Source organism: Culicoides brevitarsis, chromosome 1, assembly GCF_036172545.1.
Source record: "Culicoides brevitarsis isolate CSIRO-B50_1 chromosome 1, AGI_CSIRO_Cbre_v1, whole genome shotgun sequence".
Taxonomy (NCBI): Eukaryota; Metazoa; Arthropoda; class Insecta; order Diptera; family Ceratopogonidae; genus Culicoides; species Culicoides brevitarsis.
The window spans coordinates 28111654-28130107 of record NC_087085.1 but is presented as its reverse complement, the minus strand read 5'-3'; the positions used below and the strand labels follow the sequence as shown (position 1 = coordinate 28130107).

General features: G+C 32.0%; 2 protein-coding genes across 2 annotated transcripts in view; one reads left to right on the top strand and one right to left on the bottom strand.

Annotated features, from left to right (window-relative positions):
- Window positions 1-14295, bottom strand: part of LOC134837008 (uncharacterized) — a 68878-nt gene extending 54583 nt beyond the window's left edge. The window contains 5 exon segments of the mRNA XM_063852316.1: window positions 2314-2430; window positions 4427-4531; window positions 9343-9556; window positions 9618-10295; window positions 14173-14295. Coding sequence (XP_063708386.1) covers window positions 2314-2430; window positions 4427-4531; window positions 9343-9556; window positions 9618-10144 — 963 coding nt within the window. The 5' untranslated portion in view covers window positions 10145-10295; window positions 14173-14295.
- Window positions 7812-9293, top strand: LOC134828074 (uncharacterized). Its single transcript, XM_063841027.1, has one exon. It carries the CDS (start codon window positions 7812-7814, stop codon window positions 9291-9293), a length of 1482 nt encoding a protein of 493 aa, XP_063697097.1.
- Window positions 14296-18454: the final 4159 nt, after the last annotated feature.

The following is an 18454-nucleotide window of genomic DNA, read 5'->3' as shown; positions in this document are numbered from 1 at the left end:
TGATAATTGTTTTGCTGCTCTCCATCCTTTTTCTTGTTAACGGAGATACCTTTTTCAAGTTATCATCTCTCTAAGTAAATTTTTTTCAAAATAAAAAAGAGATTTAAGTTGACATAAAATCAAGTGTGTGTGCTCTTATTGCCGGAAATTCCATATTTTCACTTCAATTCGCATTAACACACATCTTAACATGTCATTTATTTACACCTCTCTTTGACAAGTAGATACATAGCATGGCATCCAATATCAATTAACCGCAAGATCTATGCAAAAATATTGAGTTCGAAGTCGTTTCAAGTGCAGTCTGACATCATTTTTCTATAAGAAAATATTAAAAGCGAAAACCGGTACGTCATAAAAATGTAAACAATGATTAAAATAATGTTTATTTTGACTCGGTTTCGTGTGTTTATTGGAAATTTTATGTACTGGAATCGCGCTAAGTGTTGGAAGGAGAACTTTCACGCGATGTGTTCTTCCTCCTTTGATGACGACTTTTACTTTTTTATCATGTGTTTGCTGACCCAATCACGCAACTTTTTTTTCCTCGGTACATCAATTTATTGAAATTACATGTTTTTGCTTAATTAATGTTTGAAGTGCATTCCTTTGCAAAAAAAATAAAAGCAAATTGGCAAGCATCTTTGTCCGTCATTCGTTCAAAATAACCAACAAAAATTATTAACTACTTTTGTTGTAAAGATTAGCGTCCATAAATTTAAAATGCAACATTTCTATCTTGAAACTTGCATGAAACAATTTAACTTTTTTGAATTTTCTCAAAGCCATGCAATTGAGTTTGAAAGACATGATAAGACTTAGAGATGATCTTACTTTTTGAGCAGCTTCAATATTTATTCATGTTCTCCAAATTTATAATAATTAATATCTATTGTCCGTTTCAAATGTTGTCGTACTTTAATCGACATAACCGATTCCACCCAATATAGATATAGCAGACTTCGTCATTTTTTTTGTCTTGATGGCAAATTTTCATTTGGTAAAACTAAACGCAAATATAAAGATATTAGACATCCTGTGGCTGAAATTAAAATTGTTCATGATCTGTTTTTGGAAATAGTTCTATTCGTACTCTTTATCTTTTGTATTTCGGCTATCGACTGAAGATTTTACTATTTTTATTGATTTTATTTTACTTGATATGTTTGTAAGACATTGCTCTCTCCATAGTTCTATTAGCCATAATTCTACAAGCAAATATATGATTCGATAATGAGTAGCTAAAAATTATAAAAAAAAATCAATCATTATTAGAATTGTGTTTCTCAAAATTGACAAGAATTTTAAGCCATTGAGAAACCTAAAAAGCTCTTAAAATATTTATTTGTAAAAGAAAGTTAAAAAATACGCTCACGTCTCTTGGATTGTCATCACGACAAGTTTTCATTTTTTCTTATGTTACAATTTCACTCTTAAACTAATCCAGTTTCAAACAAATTTGTCTCATTTAGCAAAGTTGTTATTAATATTATTTATTAATTTTAATAATCTGCTACTAATATTGACAGCCATTAGTTTTTAATGTTAATAACTTGTAATTATGTTCATTTAAAATATCTTTGCCATTCCGTTACTTAACCTCTTACAAGTTCGGATGATTCTCAGAAAAAGTCCGAATGAGTCACGTTAACCATTCAAAAGACAAAATTACGATAAAATCTTCATCTTTATTTCGAAAACAAACTGCATTGCAGCAACTTTGTCTTGCATGACAAATGATGCGTTCATGACATATTCAATTTCTTCTCTTTTTTCTCGAGAAATCTTGAAATCTGTTTGCACCCTAACTAACTGTGAGTGAAGTGTAACACACCTCTCGAATACAAACTCAGATGACAATGGATGTGCTTGAAAGAAGAAATTAAAAAAGATGAAGAAGTAGTACGTGATCGTCAGAGATTTATTTACTCTGCCCAACTTGATTGTTATCACCGAAAACTTTCTTGAATTATTCATTTTTGTAATAATCTTTTTTTTATAACTAAATAATGTCTTTAAATTGACTCCATATCCAATAATAACAATAATTTTGTCCAATAACCTAAGGTAACAAGTTAATGTTTGTTCGTACGCCCTTTTTCGAAATTGCGTCGAGAATAAATTAAATTGATGAGAAAGTCAATTTCAATAAGACACGATGATCTTGACCGAGTGAATGCACCGCGAGTGCAAGTTCAGGGAAGTAGGCGTTAGATATTTATTGATATTTTATAAGTTTTTTGTAAATAAACGAAGTGAAAGATGAGGTCAAAGTCGCTTTAATGCAGAGTTATGATACCAAAGTTGACTTACCTTTTGCGAAAAGCGAGCTTCGTTGTGTTGAGTTTCTTCTTCGCGTTGCTTGTGGTTAAAAGAAAGTTCGTCTCTGGCTTGTGTCAAAAGATGTTCCTTCGATTTTAACTCTTCCAGCTATAAAAATATGCACAAAAATAACATTTATTAGCATCATTACACGCATTTGTTGTCTGATAACGAACTAAAAAAATATATATTGCATGAAGAGTGTGCTTATTATATAAAGAAAAAAATATGCCAAATGAAAGAAAATCGCTTGGAGCACGTGAGTAACGCAAATTATCGTCTTTGCTCATAATAAGTGCCTTACTCTTCAAATCTTTCGCAACATATTTAGACAAATTACTATTTTTTTTCTTCCTGCACTCATGTGATTTCGTTTTAACAAGAGCTGCATTCAAGAATACTCGCGAGATCATTTCTCACGCGTTTCTTCCCTGTTTATGCGCGAATTTAAACGTCGACGTTGCTGCTTGCCGAGGGTGCTGTTTTTAATTCCATGCGTGTTTTTCATTAAATTTTTATGAAAACGCAGAATTAAACTCCCGGAAGCCATAATTCGCGAGAAAGAAGCGAAAAAAAGCGAGAGAAAGAAAGAAACGTTTTTCATTCATTCATATTTTCAATTGCTGCAGCAGCGGCAGTAACAAGTGCAAGTAACATATGTGCAGCATGAATCGAATGCGAAGCCACAAACAGACACAAAAATATTCTGTCCCTACTGAACCGTGGGAACTATTAAAATCTTTCATAACTTGTGGCTCATGCCTCTACTTACAAACACGAGAAGAAAAAACGCAATAATTTAATAATAATATAATAATAAATGCAGCGAAGTTCTGTACTGTGTTCAGGGGTGGTTCACTAGTTGGGCACTTTTTTTGGGCATTTTTTTTATTATTTAAACAAAAACAGATTTTTCTTTTAAATTGTTGTTATTACTTCCATTGAGATTTTTTTAAATTTTAATTCTTAATTGAACTTTTCAATTTTACTCAATTTTCTTCATTTTTTTTTATTATTGGATCATCTTTTCAAAGATTATTTTGTCTTTGGAATATCTGTTTATGTTTTAAGGTTATAATTTTATTTAACGTCGCAAGAACGATGCAGGACCTTTACTCTGAGAAGAATTACGAAACACTATGAATAAATGTTTTTTGAAAAGATGGGTTTTTTATGCCGGCGGATTCTCCAATGGCTTTTTCGTCCCAAATGAAAATTAGTTTTTATGTAGCCAAGGGTTTTAAACCTGTTGTTGCAATAAATAAAATAAATATAAATAAAGTTCAATGGAGGCCGTTTTGGTATAATTCTTAACTCTTAATACAAAATAGAGTCGGGTATGGAAAATGACAACGCGTTTCAGCTTTAATATCTACTTCTGCTATGTCATTGGAAATGTCATGTCCATTCCCGCTGAAAAAGCATCGGAAATTGGCGGAATATCATCAATAAGTTCTCGTCAATATTATATGATGATTTTGTCACTACCTTGGGTAAGCTTAGCACTGATCCGTTCAAAGGCAAAATTCAGAAAAAATAAGAAAGAAAGAACAAATACAAAAAGAACAAATACATTTTCTATTCGCCGGAAGATTCTTTCTGTTTTTTTTTTTATATTGAAGATCTCCTATTGAAGAACTTAAGTATTTGAATTAAAAAGTTCAATCGATTTTTTTTATTCAAATATAATAAAACAGAAATTCAATTTTCTACTCTATAAGATATTATCAAACTGACTGCCCTGAACTTTTTTGACATGCTCCATCCCTGTTTGCGTACAAATAAAAAGGAAAACGAAGATGATGATACACACAAAAAAAATCGTAAAGTGCATGTTTCTTTATGGATATTTTCATGCAAATTCTCTTTTCTTGCATTTTTCTGTGAATGTGTGCAAGTTAATACACTTTGATTTGTAGGTTTTTGACTGTTCAGTTGCTCACAGTGACTGACAGCTCTGTAGCTCCAGGCAAATAAACAATCAGAGATGCTACACTTTAAATTGTATGGTAAGTTGCGAGTTTTTTGTTAACAATGAAATGGCGAGCAATTGTGGTCAAATTTAATAATGAAAAAAAGAACAGGAAATTCCTTTGCTGCTTACCAATCGTTGAATTTCAGTTTTGGCTGAGAGAGATGTTTGAGTCAATCGTTGCTCATACGAGTCTTTCAGCTCTGCCAGTTTTTGATTTTCGGCTTTCAAGGATGACTAAAAAGAAAAAAGATTTAATCGTGAGTCATAATTATCAAAGGTAATAAAATCATTAAAAGTCAATTTTGATTGAAATTCACCGAATTTTAGATTAGGAATTGATTCGATAACGGTAAGTAAATAACTTTTTGATATAAAAGGCGGATTTTTTTGGGCGTCTTCGATCAGTAGAAAAATGAAACTCTTGCAATTATTGTCGATTTTTGTAGCTGTCCTCTTGTTAGGTAAGAATTTTCAATTTTTTCTAAGAGCTTAATTCAAATTTTAAAGTTTTGACTCTTAGGACCCCTTTTTACGGAAGCTTTAAACCAATTTCTGAGACCTGAGCCATGTGAACCTGACTCGCAATGGTATGATGGTTGCAACATTTGCACATGTGCCAGAAATTTCAATGAAGACGATGTTTGTACTGCAGTTCAGTGTCCTCGGGATCATAACGAATGGTGTACCCCTGGCAAAGCGTACTTCGATGGACAACGGTGGTGCTTCTGTCATTCCGATCCATCGAAGGACGTGTGTAAATTATTGCAATTATGAGTTAAGTGAAGTAATAAAGGACTTTTGATGAAAATTTAATTCAGATTTATGACCAACAATCGCATTTCTCCGAACAAAATTCCGGTTTGTAGAACAAAAAAGTCGCAAAATGCGGCTTTTATGTGATTTTATGGCCACAGCTTTAAAATTTATTGCCTTTTATGACACATTGACCGATGAAATGCCATGAAATATTAAAACCAAAATCATATAATCCATAAGAGTGTGATGACAACCGACGCTTTCGCATAAAGAATTAGGTTAGTCAAAGATTATAATTCCTCATGACAAGACAAACGCCAAAAATGGGAATAAAAAATTTTTGTTTCGTATTCTTGGTGACATCGATTGCTGACGCGACAATTTTAGGGCGTGCGATAATGACGAAAGCAACGAACAACGAGCACGCAATTACAATTCCCTATTTGCGGACCATCATTTGTCAACTGAATACGGTGAAGACCTTGCATGTGTACTACGATGTCGAAGACGTTGTTCGCAAAAATGAGGTAATACTCGAGATTAATCGACAATGTGTGATGCCTGTCATTGTGGAGACGATAACTAGTGACCGTTCCCCATCTACGATGTTTGGCTCAAAGAGATTTATTTTGGCAATTTTTCGGATGCCAAACGAAAATACGAACATGAGTGCACTTTTTCCATTTTTGAGGCTTGAAATGCACGAAAAACATAATATTCGAGTGGTTTTCTTGGTTCAAGGTCATGTGAAGGTCACAGAGGAATTAAAGCCATTGTTTGAAGAAATGTGGAAGAGACAATTTTTGTACGTCATAGCTTTTTATGAGACACATAAAAGAGTAGAAATTCTGACGTTCAACCCATTTTTCGATAATTTCTTGGAAAATTTGACGGAAAAGCATTTAAAGAAGGAAGAACTCTTTTACGACAAAACTCGTGATTTGAATGGATATCCGTTGAACATTTCTCTTTTTGCTGAGGACGCTCGTGTGATTTTTACGAACTATTCTTTGTATGGCACAGATGCTACTGTCTCTAAAATGATGGAAAAGAATATGAACGCGAAATTTATCTACGGCGATCGTTTCGATAGTTTTGGTGAATTTTTGCCAAATGGAACTCCAACTGAATCGTTAGCTAAATTAATCAATCGTGAAGTTGAAATGTCCTTTAACTTACGGATTTTTCGTATTTCTGGCTTTCAAGGAAATGTTGAGACAACTGTAGTGAACGAAAGGAGCGACTTGTGTATCCTCGTTCCATATGTCAATAACTTATCGCAGTTTGGAAATTTGTTCAAAGGATTCAAATTCGACGTTTGGATGAGTATGCTTTCAGTTTTTATCGCTACCGGCTGTTTGTGGGTAATGACAAGTATTATAACCGATGGGAAACGTTACTCCCTTACAGATGTCTTAATGAATATTCTCGCGATCAAAATGGGACAACCTGTTAGTGACTTACCGAAAAAGGTTTCCCTCAAATTCTTAGTAGCTTGTTACATTTTATATGCACTTCTCATCACGAACGCCTTCAAGAGCATCTTAATTGTGAAACTTTTGCAACCAAATAACGGCACCCAGATCGACACGATGCCACAATTGGCGAAAACAAACTTTCCCTTACTCGTCTACGACCGTTATCGTGGATTTATCGAAGATAATTTGAACGATTCGAATCCTGTGCATCAACAAATCCGCAGTCGATTGATGACAGTGAACGGAAGTGTTTATGCTGAATGCCTGGCGAACAGCAGTAAAGTTGGATTCATCAATAAACGACATTTAACGACTTTTTATATGAATGAAAGGAGACATTTTTACAATGGGATTCCAGTTTATCATGAAATGGAGCAATGCCCTGTGCCGATATTGCAAACTTATGCATTGACATTAGGTTCTCCATATTTGGGACGAGTAAATCTACTTCTGAGATTCGCTCAAGAAGCTGGATTATTTGTCTTCTGGCAGAATTATTTGAAAGACCATTTGGGCAATGGCGGAGGAATGCGAAAGGAAGGCGAGGAAAATATTCCATTGGGCATGCAACATGTTCAAGTCGCCTTTTCATTGTTACTATTGGGACTTTTTATCAGTTTTGTCGTGTTTGGAATCGAAGTAATTGTATGGAGCATGAAAAATTAGGAAATTTTCATTAATTAATGTGTCCCAAAAGAGAATTGAGGACATATGTTCACAAATATGTCTTTAAAATATAAGGACAATCGATTATTTGTTGCACTTTGTTAGTTGCTTTAGTCATATTCAGACACAAAATGTTCTTTAACATATTAAAATATTGTGTGCTTTTAAATTTTGTGTCTTTTGTGTACTCAAACTCAACGGTGCATCTCTTAAAAGAGGTTCAAAACTCAGATTCTTTAATATTTCCACGCTACGCCTTTCAAGCAATACGAGACATCGTTTGTTACGTAGACACCAAACTCATAAATTTCTATTACGTGGACGACGATCAGTCACATTTTACATCTTTGTTTAAAGAAATCCACCGATGCAGCTCAGCATCCATTCAAACAATTGTGAACGACAAATATGAATGGGAAAAAGGCTTGAACGAAGAAGATCCAACGTTACATGTACTTTCTTTTCCGAATACATCATCTTCAGTCATCCGTGATTCCTTGAAAAGCTTGAAAAAATTAAGTCCAAACAAAAAACATCAAAAATATCTCGTGATAATTGAGCAAATTCTTAATCAAGATGTCTTCAACACTTGGTTAAAACAAATTTTTCGACAAATGTGGCAGAAAAATGTCTTGAACGTCATTTGTGTCTTTTATCAGAAGAAAGAACTTCAAGCTTTCACCTATAATCCTTTTGATCCAGCAAATTATTTTATCGCTCTCAATCCTCGTGAGTTTCAAGATTTATTTTATCGAAACTTGGGCAATTTGCATAAACATCCGATTTATGTCTCAATGTATGTCGATGGTGTCCGATCCTTTGGAAAGGACGAACATGGTTTTGATGGTGTCGACGGGAATGTTGCTGAGTTGCTTGAAGAAAAACTGAATGCGACTTTTATCTATGTGGATGACGAAACAAATTCCTTTAGATTGTTTTTAGGATCTTCGTCAAATGATGATGTCATGCCCGCCAAAGCTAATATTTCGATGAATTCTCGTTGGTTATACAATCAGGATATGATCGAAAATACCAACAGCTACGAGCAGAACAACTTATGTGTGATTGTTCCAAAAGCGACTCAAATTCCGTCCTTTTACAATCTCTTCTATACGATGGAGGCATGGACTTGGGTAGCAGCGATCGTTTTTACCTTCACCATTACTACTATTTATTTCGTCGTTCAGGTGTCGAATAAGCGATTTGTTGATCGTGGCAAAGGAGAATTGGAATTGTCTGTCATCGATATCTTTTTCTACATGCTTCAGTCGTTCTTTGGCGACAGTTTGACACGTTTGCCGCGTTCTATATCGCTTCGCTTGGTTATCATCACGTGGATTTTCTACGCCATGATTATCACAACTGCTTTCACGGGTACGCTAATCAGTAAAATCGCAGTTCCTTTGTACGAGAACGACATGGAGACCATAGAGGAGCTGGCAAATTCCGAAATGGATATTTTGATCTTGGATTATGTTTATCAAAATCGTGACATATGGGACTTGGAGTTGCTTGAGAGACTCAAACCTCAGATGCGCGCCAAAAATAAAACGGAATATGATAGACATTTGATACGAAATACAACGGGACTTGCATACGCTTTGAGTGACAGTCGTGCGGATTTTGAAATAGCTCGTAGGGGCGATAACAAAAATGGACGTCCATTCTTTCATAAACTTCGTGAATGCTTGATTTATTTCCCACGAGGATACATTGCGACAATTGGTTCTCCGTACATCGGTATGATTAACGACCTTTTGGGAAGATTTTTCGAAGCTGGTTTCAATCAGTACTGGGAAGATATGGCCCAATTCAAAGCTCGTATCAAAGGTATCATCTTGGATACGGAAGAGGAGGAAGAAGCCGAGGAAGAGGAAGAAGAGGAAAAAGAAGTACGAGTCATTCTCAGTGTTCAACATTTAGAGAGCGCCTTTTATCTCTTAGGCATCGGATTAGCAATAAGTACGGGCATTTTCATAGCTGAACACATAACCTACCGATATCAAGAGAAACAAAAGAACAAAGTCGTCTATCTCAATCGAAAACTCGCCATTCGAAGAGAACACTTGGATCACTTGCGACCAAAGCAACAATAACTTACTTACTTAGCTGGCGTTACATTCAAGACTTGAAAAAGCAACTCACCTGATATTTATCATCCAAACTCTTAAAAGCCTCTCGTAAAGTGACAATTTCGTGATTAAGTCGTGCAATTTCTGCTTGATGTGTCTCTGTGTTTCCTTTTGCTGGAGCAGGAGCAAGTCCCTTTTTCAAGGAACTCGTTTTCTGATTTTGAATTGTGTCTTGAAGTCGTTTGATATCTTGCTTCAATCGTCGGGATTCTGCTTCATTTTGAGCTCTATTTGTAAAGAAAAATGTAAATTAAATGTTTAAATAAAAATAAATTAAAAAAAACTCACCTTAAAGCTCTTACAGCATTCTTTTCTTGACTCAAAGCGGTTTTTAATAACGAAATTTCGAGTCTTAATTGTTCCGACTGAGCTGACAACTTTTGTACCAATGTCGCGTTATTAGCTTCCTCTACTTTTCGTTTCATTTTAGGCGTTGATCCTGGTGTACTGAAAGACTTTTGAATTTTTTGACCAGCAGCCACGATGGAAGGTTTTGGAGGCAAAGGAGGCTTTGCGACGATTTTTGGCTCAATTTTCATATCTTTGCTTGGCAATTTTGTAATCGGCGCAATTTTTGGCGATGATTCAATTTTTTTATGGTTCACCGGAGAATCTTCGTTCTTTTTGCGTTTCACTGGTTTTACTGGAGACACAATTATCGTATTTCGTTTTTTGCTCACGTTATTTTTCAAATCAGAATCTGGGTTGAAGAGACAATCACCGAATTCATCCTCATCCGGATTGAAAGGATTTGTCGGATTTCCATTGTTTTCGTCACAACCAACAAATTTGTTAAGTGAGATCGGTTTTGCCATTTTTAATGATTTTTTTTTGTGTGTTTCGTTACATATGTTTGTATTTTTTTCTCAAGTTAAAATTAAAAACAAACTGAACACGGTCGTGCGATATTTTGTTATGACAGTCGTCCGGATATCATTCGGGTATTTGTTGTGTTTGCTTATTCAACTGTAAAGAAAATGAATGAAAAAAATAAGTGATTTATTCAATTTTTTTCGAAGATTTATGTCAACCTCGTTTTTGATCTTGAAAAAATGATAAAATTCTTAAAAAAATTAAAATTTTGAGTTGTTTTCGTTACATAAGTGATTGAAATTGAATTATCAAACGTGAAAAATCAAAAATAATTGTTATTGTTTCTTTATTCGACGAAAATTCGTCTCAGACAACACAACTGGTGGGCACGCCTCGTGTTTTGTAATTTATTTAAATTGAAATTGTTCATGAAAAATTGACATCAGCGATTCATAGAAAGCAGAAAACGTCTTAAGATCTCTAGAAACGCTTAGAAAGTCGCCATTTCGTCTAAAAAAATCTTCAGCTTGACACACATTTTTCCAAACCACTCACAATAATTTTATCGAATAACCTACATTTTCGGTGATAATCTCTAATACTGTTGCACAACTGTTGCAGTTGCATCTGTTTTGAAGTTAGAGTGCTTCTGTGTTCGAAAAAAAAATAAATAATAAGAATGAAGAGGGATTATCTTCTCATAAGCCGTTTATTTGGTTTGTAAATAAAAACATAAAATGTGTGTGTCGTACTTTAAAAAAATAATAAAAATTATTTTTAAATCAATAAAGTGGCAATAATGTGGAACATTTAAGTCTTCTTTTGAGTCATGTTCAAGCTGATCATTCACAAAAAATGTTTCTAAATCATCGTGTGCCGCGCGTAGAACTTGGTTGTATAAATAACTCAACAAATGACAAACAAGAAACATGAAAAATTTCACAGATGTTTTTCTTTTTTTTCTCAAATATTATTTTTTTCTAATTTCATTTCATTGACGAAAGAGAAGTTGAGGGAAAACTGTGTCAGACAGCAATTAGTACTTCATTAAAACTCTGAATTTATGACAAGTTGCAGTCGATGATGTGATTGCGGTAGTATTTCTTCGGGTACGAGCGAAAGAGTTTTGAAAAAAAGTTTGATAATAATAATCATTAATCTATCAACAGCACAGTCCAATATAATTAACAGAAGCAATTGAATAACTCTTGCTGTCTGTCATAAATGCATTCCTTTTTGTAATTAAAGAAACGAACTCTAAGGTGTTTGTTATGTAAATTTTTTAAACATTTACATGCTAAATGCATACACTTGTTGTTAAATATAATTGTAATTATAGACAAACAAATAGAGACACTTTGTTTGACTAACTGGTGGTTTGGTATTAATAGCGCCCTGAATGGAGCTAAAATGTGATAATGATAATAATAATAAGGTTGGTGCAAAAAAGTAAACAAATGTAGAAAATTTTAATGAAAGTGTGCCTTCTAGGCTTACGAGACTCATTAGTAGTACAAAGAGAGTACTTTGTTCAAACATTTAAATTACTTTTTTTTACGTTTCATTATCTACTGAGCTGTCATCTAGAATTAAAATGGGTCACGTGTTGAAATTCCAATGTTTTTCCTTCTTTTTCGTTCTTTATGGTTTTTTGACATGCAAAAATATGTTTGAAATTTTGTTTTGATTTTGCGGCATTCAAGAAATAATATTTTTGCTGGTTTTTGCTGTCTGTCCGTTCATCGTGTTTTTGGGCAATAGTTTATATCTGTTAAGTTATACTTTAAAAGGGAATTTTAAAGAGAGACAGAAAAAATTAATACAATAAATGAGAAAAATAAAGTGAAACAATTAAAATAATCAAATGATGAAATAAAATAAACTAAATGAATAAAAAAATATTTAAAATGAGAAAAGGTAGGGAAAAAGATTTGAATGTCTTCTAATTTTTCATCAAAGAAGTGCTTTTTTAATTCTTCAAACAATATACGTGTTTGTTCTGTGTCAAAAAATACTGGTCTATCACGGCTGTCTAACCGCTGTTTCTTGATGATACCAAAATACACCAATGTTTTTTTGCTTGAAGAACTATTCAGAACAGTAATTTTAGAAGAGCAAGTTTGCTCTCAACAATGCTCTGTCGATAGTATTGTTTTAAGTTAAGCATAAATTCAAGTTATTTAAGGCTTCTACACCTTTGTCGATGCTAATTATAAACTGACTCTTAATTTTTTTGTCATTTGTTTCCAATGTGTTCACTTGCTTTGATTGTTGATCCTTTGATCTCACTTCTGAGAGAGTTACAGTTTGTGGATGATGCTAGATAACCTTTATTGTTTTAGAAAAAACATCACTTAACTCGACAAATCTAATTAATACTATTTTTAAGGTTGCGGTGATTTTTTCAAAGGCTTATTTTTCGTTTTCCTTTTTAACAATAAATTTTGTAACAAGATTTTTTATTTACGTTACGTTAGATTTTCAATACACTAAATGCGCTATTATCAGTTTTTAATTTTCACATTGGCGAGTTTTAAAATTTCTTTCTTTGCAAAAAATAGCCTTGACTCATATACTTTTTGCAAATAAATTTAGTGCTACACAACTTTTTCTCTTCTTTCTAAAGAATACAAAAGACCTTGATCCAAAAACTTTTAATAATTATAAAATCTACTTTTTAATTTGTCAGTTTTTGACTAAAGTGGATGACATTTAGAAATCTATTGCTTTTTAACAAATGAGATTCGAGATCCGTTAAGACATGATTTTGCAACTTTTGTTCAGAATGAATGAATCAATCGATCAACCGGCATTGATCACACTTAACAGCGCGCCATTAAAACGAAATAAATACCGTAATATTAATAAAAAATAAAACTCGAACACTCAAAAAAGTCATAAGGACACCTCGTTGTCGAATACAACGGCAGAAAAAAAAATAATACTTTTTAAGCCAAAGACGATTAAAACTCCCACAAATTTGCCCATATTTGATCATAGTTCGCGATGCATGCGCTGTGCGATCGGTATCGAGTGACACTTGTATAATAACTTTTAAACTCTTGAACATGAATATTACACGAGATTAGACAGATTTTGCTCGGCAAGTATTGTTAATATTTTTCAGTAATAATAATTGAAGCGATTTGTGTCATGCATGAGTAATTTTTTGCTGTAATGTAAAACGTTTTTGTGTCTGACTGCATCAAATGACACCACACACAATACATTTGATATTTCAGTATTTTATTGAAAGTTGTCTTAATTAAGTAAATTGTGCAGTTAAGTTGGGTGTCTGTCCATTAGCGCAGTTTCCGGATATTTTGTCATCTTTCAAAATTATTTTTTTTTAGATACAAAAACTCTATTGTTCAAACCTAACACCTTAAAAGTCAATTTTATGAGACTCCAGAACAATAATTGAACTGGCAATGAAACGTGTCACGATGATGACATAATATTATGCCAAATTCAAGTCTAATAAAGTAACATTTCTTTTGAAATTTCTGTCAAAACAATCATAATATTTTACAAAATGTTCGAGAGAGACACGAAACATATCGAGCAGAAAATTAAATTTTTGATCTTGTTCATTGGAATCACGTGGGCGCTCGTTTACTTGCAAGGCACATATATAACGAGAACAATATCACACAAAATTTAAATTATCTTATGCGCAATATTAATAAAAATCATAAAAAAATTAGTAAGAGAAATCGGTAATTTTTTTTTTGTCATCTACTGAATCACTTTGAATGAAAAATTCTAATATTTAACACTTTAATGACAAAATTACAGCTGTTGTTAATTGATCAACGAAATCGCATTTTGAATATTTTTGCAAATTTTTCATTGAATATAAATTTAAAAAAAAAATTTATGTTTGTTTACAGAATTTAATGAATTTGGGCGTCACAGACTGACGTCATGTCAGACAAAAAACAAGATTTTTCTATGAAACTAGGTAAATTAAGAGACAAATTTTCTTCTAAATTACTTCAGACTGCGACAGACTTGCATGATGACTTACTATTTTCTGTGCACAAACACTTGTTTCGTCGTTTCTGAGAAATTTCTGGGCAAATATCCAATTTATTTGTTGAATTTAGTTTTTTTTCTGTTGCAGTAAAATTTCACTTATTTTCACTTTTCTTTAAGTTTTTTAGTACTATTGAAATATACTTCCTCGAAGTTTTTAATTAATTAAATTTTAAAATAATTTTTTAATTGAGCTTTAATTTATTTCTTTAAATTATTTTTGTCACTAAGCTTGTTGCTTCTTGTTAATTTTTTTTTTCGTTATTTTTTTTTTAATTTCGTATTTTTTTTTAGTTTCGTCAAAAATTATTCGTTAAAAGTTTAAATAATTTGCACTCTCGATAAATGTTCGATTAAATATTTAATTAAATAAATTAAGTCTAAGCACTTTTTAAATAACGGCACGAATAATAATAATTAATATAAGAAGTAAATAAATGAATGATGAGTAAGAAATATGCGATATAAATATAAATAAAACTTAAAAAATAAAAAAAAAGATCTTGTTCGTTGGTTGGACACCGATTGACTAAATAACAGTACGACCAAAAATAATAATTCTCGCGTCTATCTTGCATACGTAATTTTTCACACCCAACCCAATAGTAGCTCTTTGCTCTCTTTCTTTTTTGTCGTTCAATGAATGAATGAATATTTTAATAATTTTTTTATATTCATGTAGAGTGGAGAGCAAAATAGACGCTTTTTCTCGAGTAACTACGAAAATCTCCATTCAAGAGATGTTTTTATTGCATGTTTGTGAGTAACGAATACAAAAGGTGATGCACAATTTGATTCATAGAGCAAATAAATATTTAGAGAGCGAGGATTATTGAAGAATTCATGTCTCGAGCCATTTTTAACAAATTTAAATATCCGTAAGACATGAAAATTAGTTACGAACCAACTTTGAAAATTTGTATTGGGATAAAATTTTAGATTTTACATTAGGGCAAAAATATGCATTGGGATTAATTGTTAAAATGTGCGATGGGACTAATTCAAATTGATAATTAAACAAGATTTTCGATTGTACATTGGGGAACTGTTATGAAATGTGCACTAGGACAAAATTTTAAAATTTGCATTGGGGTTAAATTTTAGAATGTGCACTAGGACAAATTTTAGAATGACAATTGAAACAATACTTTGAATTGTACATTGGGGAAAATTTTTTAAATGTGCTTTGGGATAAATTTTCTTAATGTGCATTGGGGTTATATTTCAGAATATGCATTAGGACAAATTGAATTGACAATTACAGCAAGATTTTGTATTGTGCATTAGGACAAGTTTTTAAAATGAATTATAAAGCGAAATTTTCGAATGCTCATTGGGGTTAAATTTTAAAATGAGCATTAGGATAAATTTTGGATTTTACATTGAGGCTTTATTTTAAAAAATATATTTAAAATATGACAAAAACTTAGAATATGAAAAGTGAAATTTTAGAATATGCATTAGGTTTAGGACAAATATTCGATCTCACACTGGGACAAGATATTAAAATGTCCATTGAGGTAAAATTTCAGAATGCGCATTTAGACAAAGTTTCTCCAGACACATTCTGAAATTTAGCCCTAAGGCACATTTTGAAATTTCACCCCAATGCATATTTGAAAATTCCTCCCTAATGCATATTCGAATATACTGCCCCAATGTACAATTCAATATTTGTCCCAATGCACATTCAAAAATTTTATCCTAATGAACTTTTTAAAATCTTGTCCTAATGCACAATTTTTTGTTGTTTTTTTATTTCATGTCTGTCTAATTTCAATCATGTCTCAAAAATATTTTACCTTGCGAGACTTGAATTTTTCACGTCGAATGTTTGGGTGTTAATTGATACAAAATAAAAATCAACAACTGAAACCCAGTAAGAAGAGTAGGTAAGTCGCTGCTACAAAATAACATTTTACTTTTATTTTAAGACATCAAAAAATGCAAGAAAATCAACACTAATTGCCCACATTAGATTTATTTTCACTTCCGTACTTGCCTTTATCGGCCAAAGTCTAATTTAATTAGAATCTATTTTTACTCGCGACGCATTTATTTTTCATGTAAATGACTTCTTTTGCGGCGGATGGCAATGCACGAATTACGCATGAAAAACGCGAGACAGGTAATTAAAGTTTTGAGTCGCAATCGGAGTAATTATAAATAGAATTCCACTTGTCACATGAGACGAAGTCGATGTTCAGCGAAAAAAAAAAGTTTTTCAAAAAAAGTTGCATGAAAATCGATATCGGTACCTTTTAGTGGTTGGTTGGATGTTTGTTTGTTTGTCAAGAAGTCCTTAAGAAGTAACAATGTAACTTACCTGTCTTCTGATCGATTTTTCTGAAGTTTTCTTCCATTTTTTATTATTTATTGCAAAAATAACTTTTTATTTGATTTTAAATTGAATTTTTGTGAAAATTGCAAAAAAATACCGGTTCGATGACGCGACAACGACACGTTCGCGAGTGACTTGGTCGACACTTACTTCAATACTGAAACACGAAAAATGTTTCAACACACGGAAAATGTTTTCCAAACGTTGCTCGGCACTTACAATGAAAAAATATTAGAAACTGTCTACCTCGTTTTTCGTTATGTTTCGCTTTGCTTTGCCTACCTACCTACTAAAAGTTGATGATTTATTGCAGAACTATCACGCAACTTCTTTTTCCACGTCGTTGTTGTTGGTTTTTCGGAAAAGTTTTGTTTTTCTCTGCCAGGCAACGAACGAATTCCTCACTTGCTCTGCACTCTTGTTACTTGTTGAACCTTGGACCGGTCTCACGACAAGTTTTTTTGTTCTTCTCTTTTAATTTTTTTTTTGTTCAGTTTTGCTAACAAATTCTGGAATAAATTTGTAACCCTTGTAGCAGGCATGCAGAAAGCGGTAGAATGAGTGAGAACGACCATAGGAAGCACGTACGAACGAGAGAGTTTGTTTTGCGCAATCCTGAAACGCAGTTTGTGTTCGTTGTCTGGCAATTCTGTGTGCTTGGTGTCAGAAAACGAAATTTTATTCCAATGGAGAGGAAATTTTTTTTTCATTGCACTCACGACGACGATGTTTTTCGTTCTTTTCGTTTTTTTTTGTGTCGTTCGAGAAGAGTTCGAGAAGTGTGGAATTGGTAAAAAATGAGACAGGTTTGCATGATGGGAAAAGGTTGACAGAGATTGGAGTTGATTCAATTTGATAAATAATTTGGTGAGTTTTTTTTAATTAATTAAAATTGCAATAAATGCCCTTGAAGCTTCCCTTTAAAAATTTAATAGGTACAAGAATAAAAAAAAAATATTCATAAAAGATAACTAAAAAATATTTTTTTTTTTTACAAAAAAAAAAATAATAATAATTTGGGGAAATTTATGCAATTCACGATGAGCATTTCTCGACGCAGTCGAAAAGTAAATATTTTCAACCCAAAACAAATTCACGAAAAATATTCACAATGTATACTTTTTGTAGACGACGATAACACTTTTTACGCACATTGTATGTTTTTTTGTTGATTAGTTTCAAGATTGATACATTTTGTAGATTTTTCTACAGGAGAACATGAAATTGAAGAACGTTTTAAAGAAATAAAAATATTTTTGGTTGTTTTGTTATTTTTTGTTGAGGAATGTTATGATAATCTTATCGTTAAGCATGTGTACGCAACAGTGGTTTCGCAGAAGTGATAAAGGTCTCAAAAATATTTTTTTAAATATTATTTTCAGGGTTCTTGTTTTTTTTACTTTTCTCGAATATGAATTATTATTATAAAACCGAAAATTTAACGGGGAAAAATAATTTAAAAAAAGTTCAAAATTTCAAAAAAATTATAACTTTTTGGATTTTTTTTTTAAATTTTTAGAAAAGCTTAAAATTAATTTTTGCATTTTTAACAATTAAATAAAAATTTTAGAAATTTTCAGAATTTTCGATTGTTATTTTGTTATGTTTTTTTCAATGAATATAATTTTTTTAAATAAAAATCTATTTTTTTTAAATTAAAAAATATAAAAACGAATTAAATTAAATTAATTTCATTTGATTAATTAAATTTAAAAAAATAAATAAGGTAATAAATATGTTCGATCAAAATTTGTTTTCGAATTTGCCAATTTATATGAAAATTTGATTCTAAACTCAAATAAAAAAATTTTGATCCCCCATTTAAAAAAAATCTTTTAAGACAAAAACTTCGAAAAAAAAATTATTTTTATTTTTAATTTTCTATAAAGGAGCAACATGGCTAAGAATTCCGGTTTAAAATTTAATTAAAGGT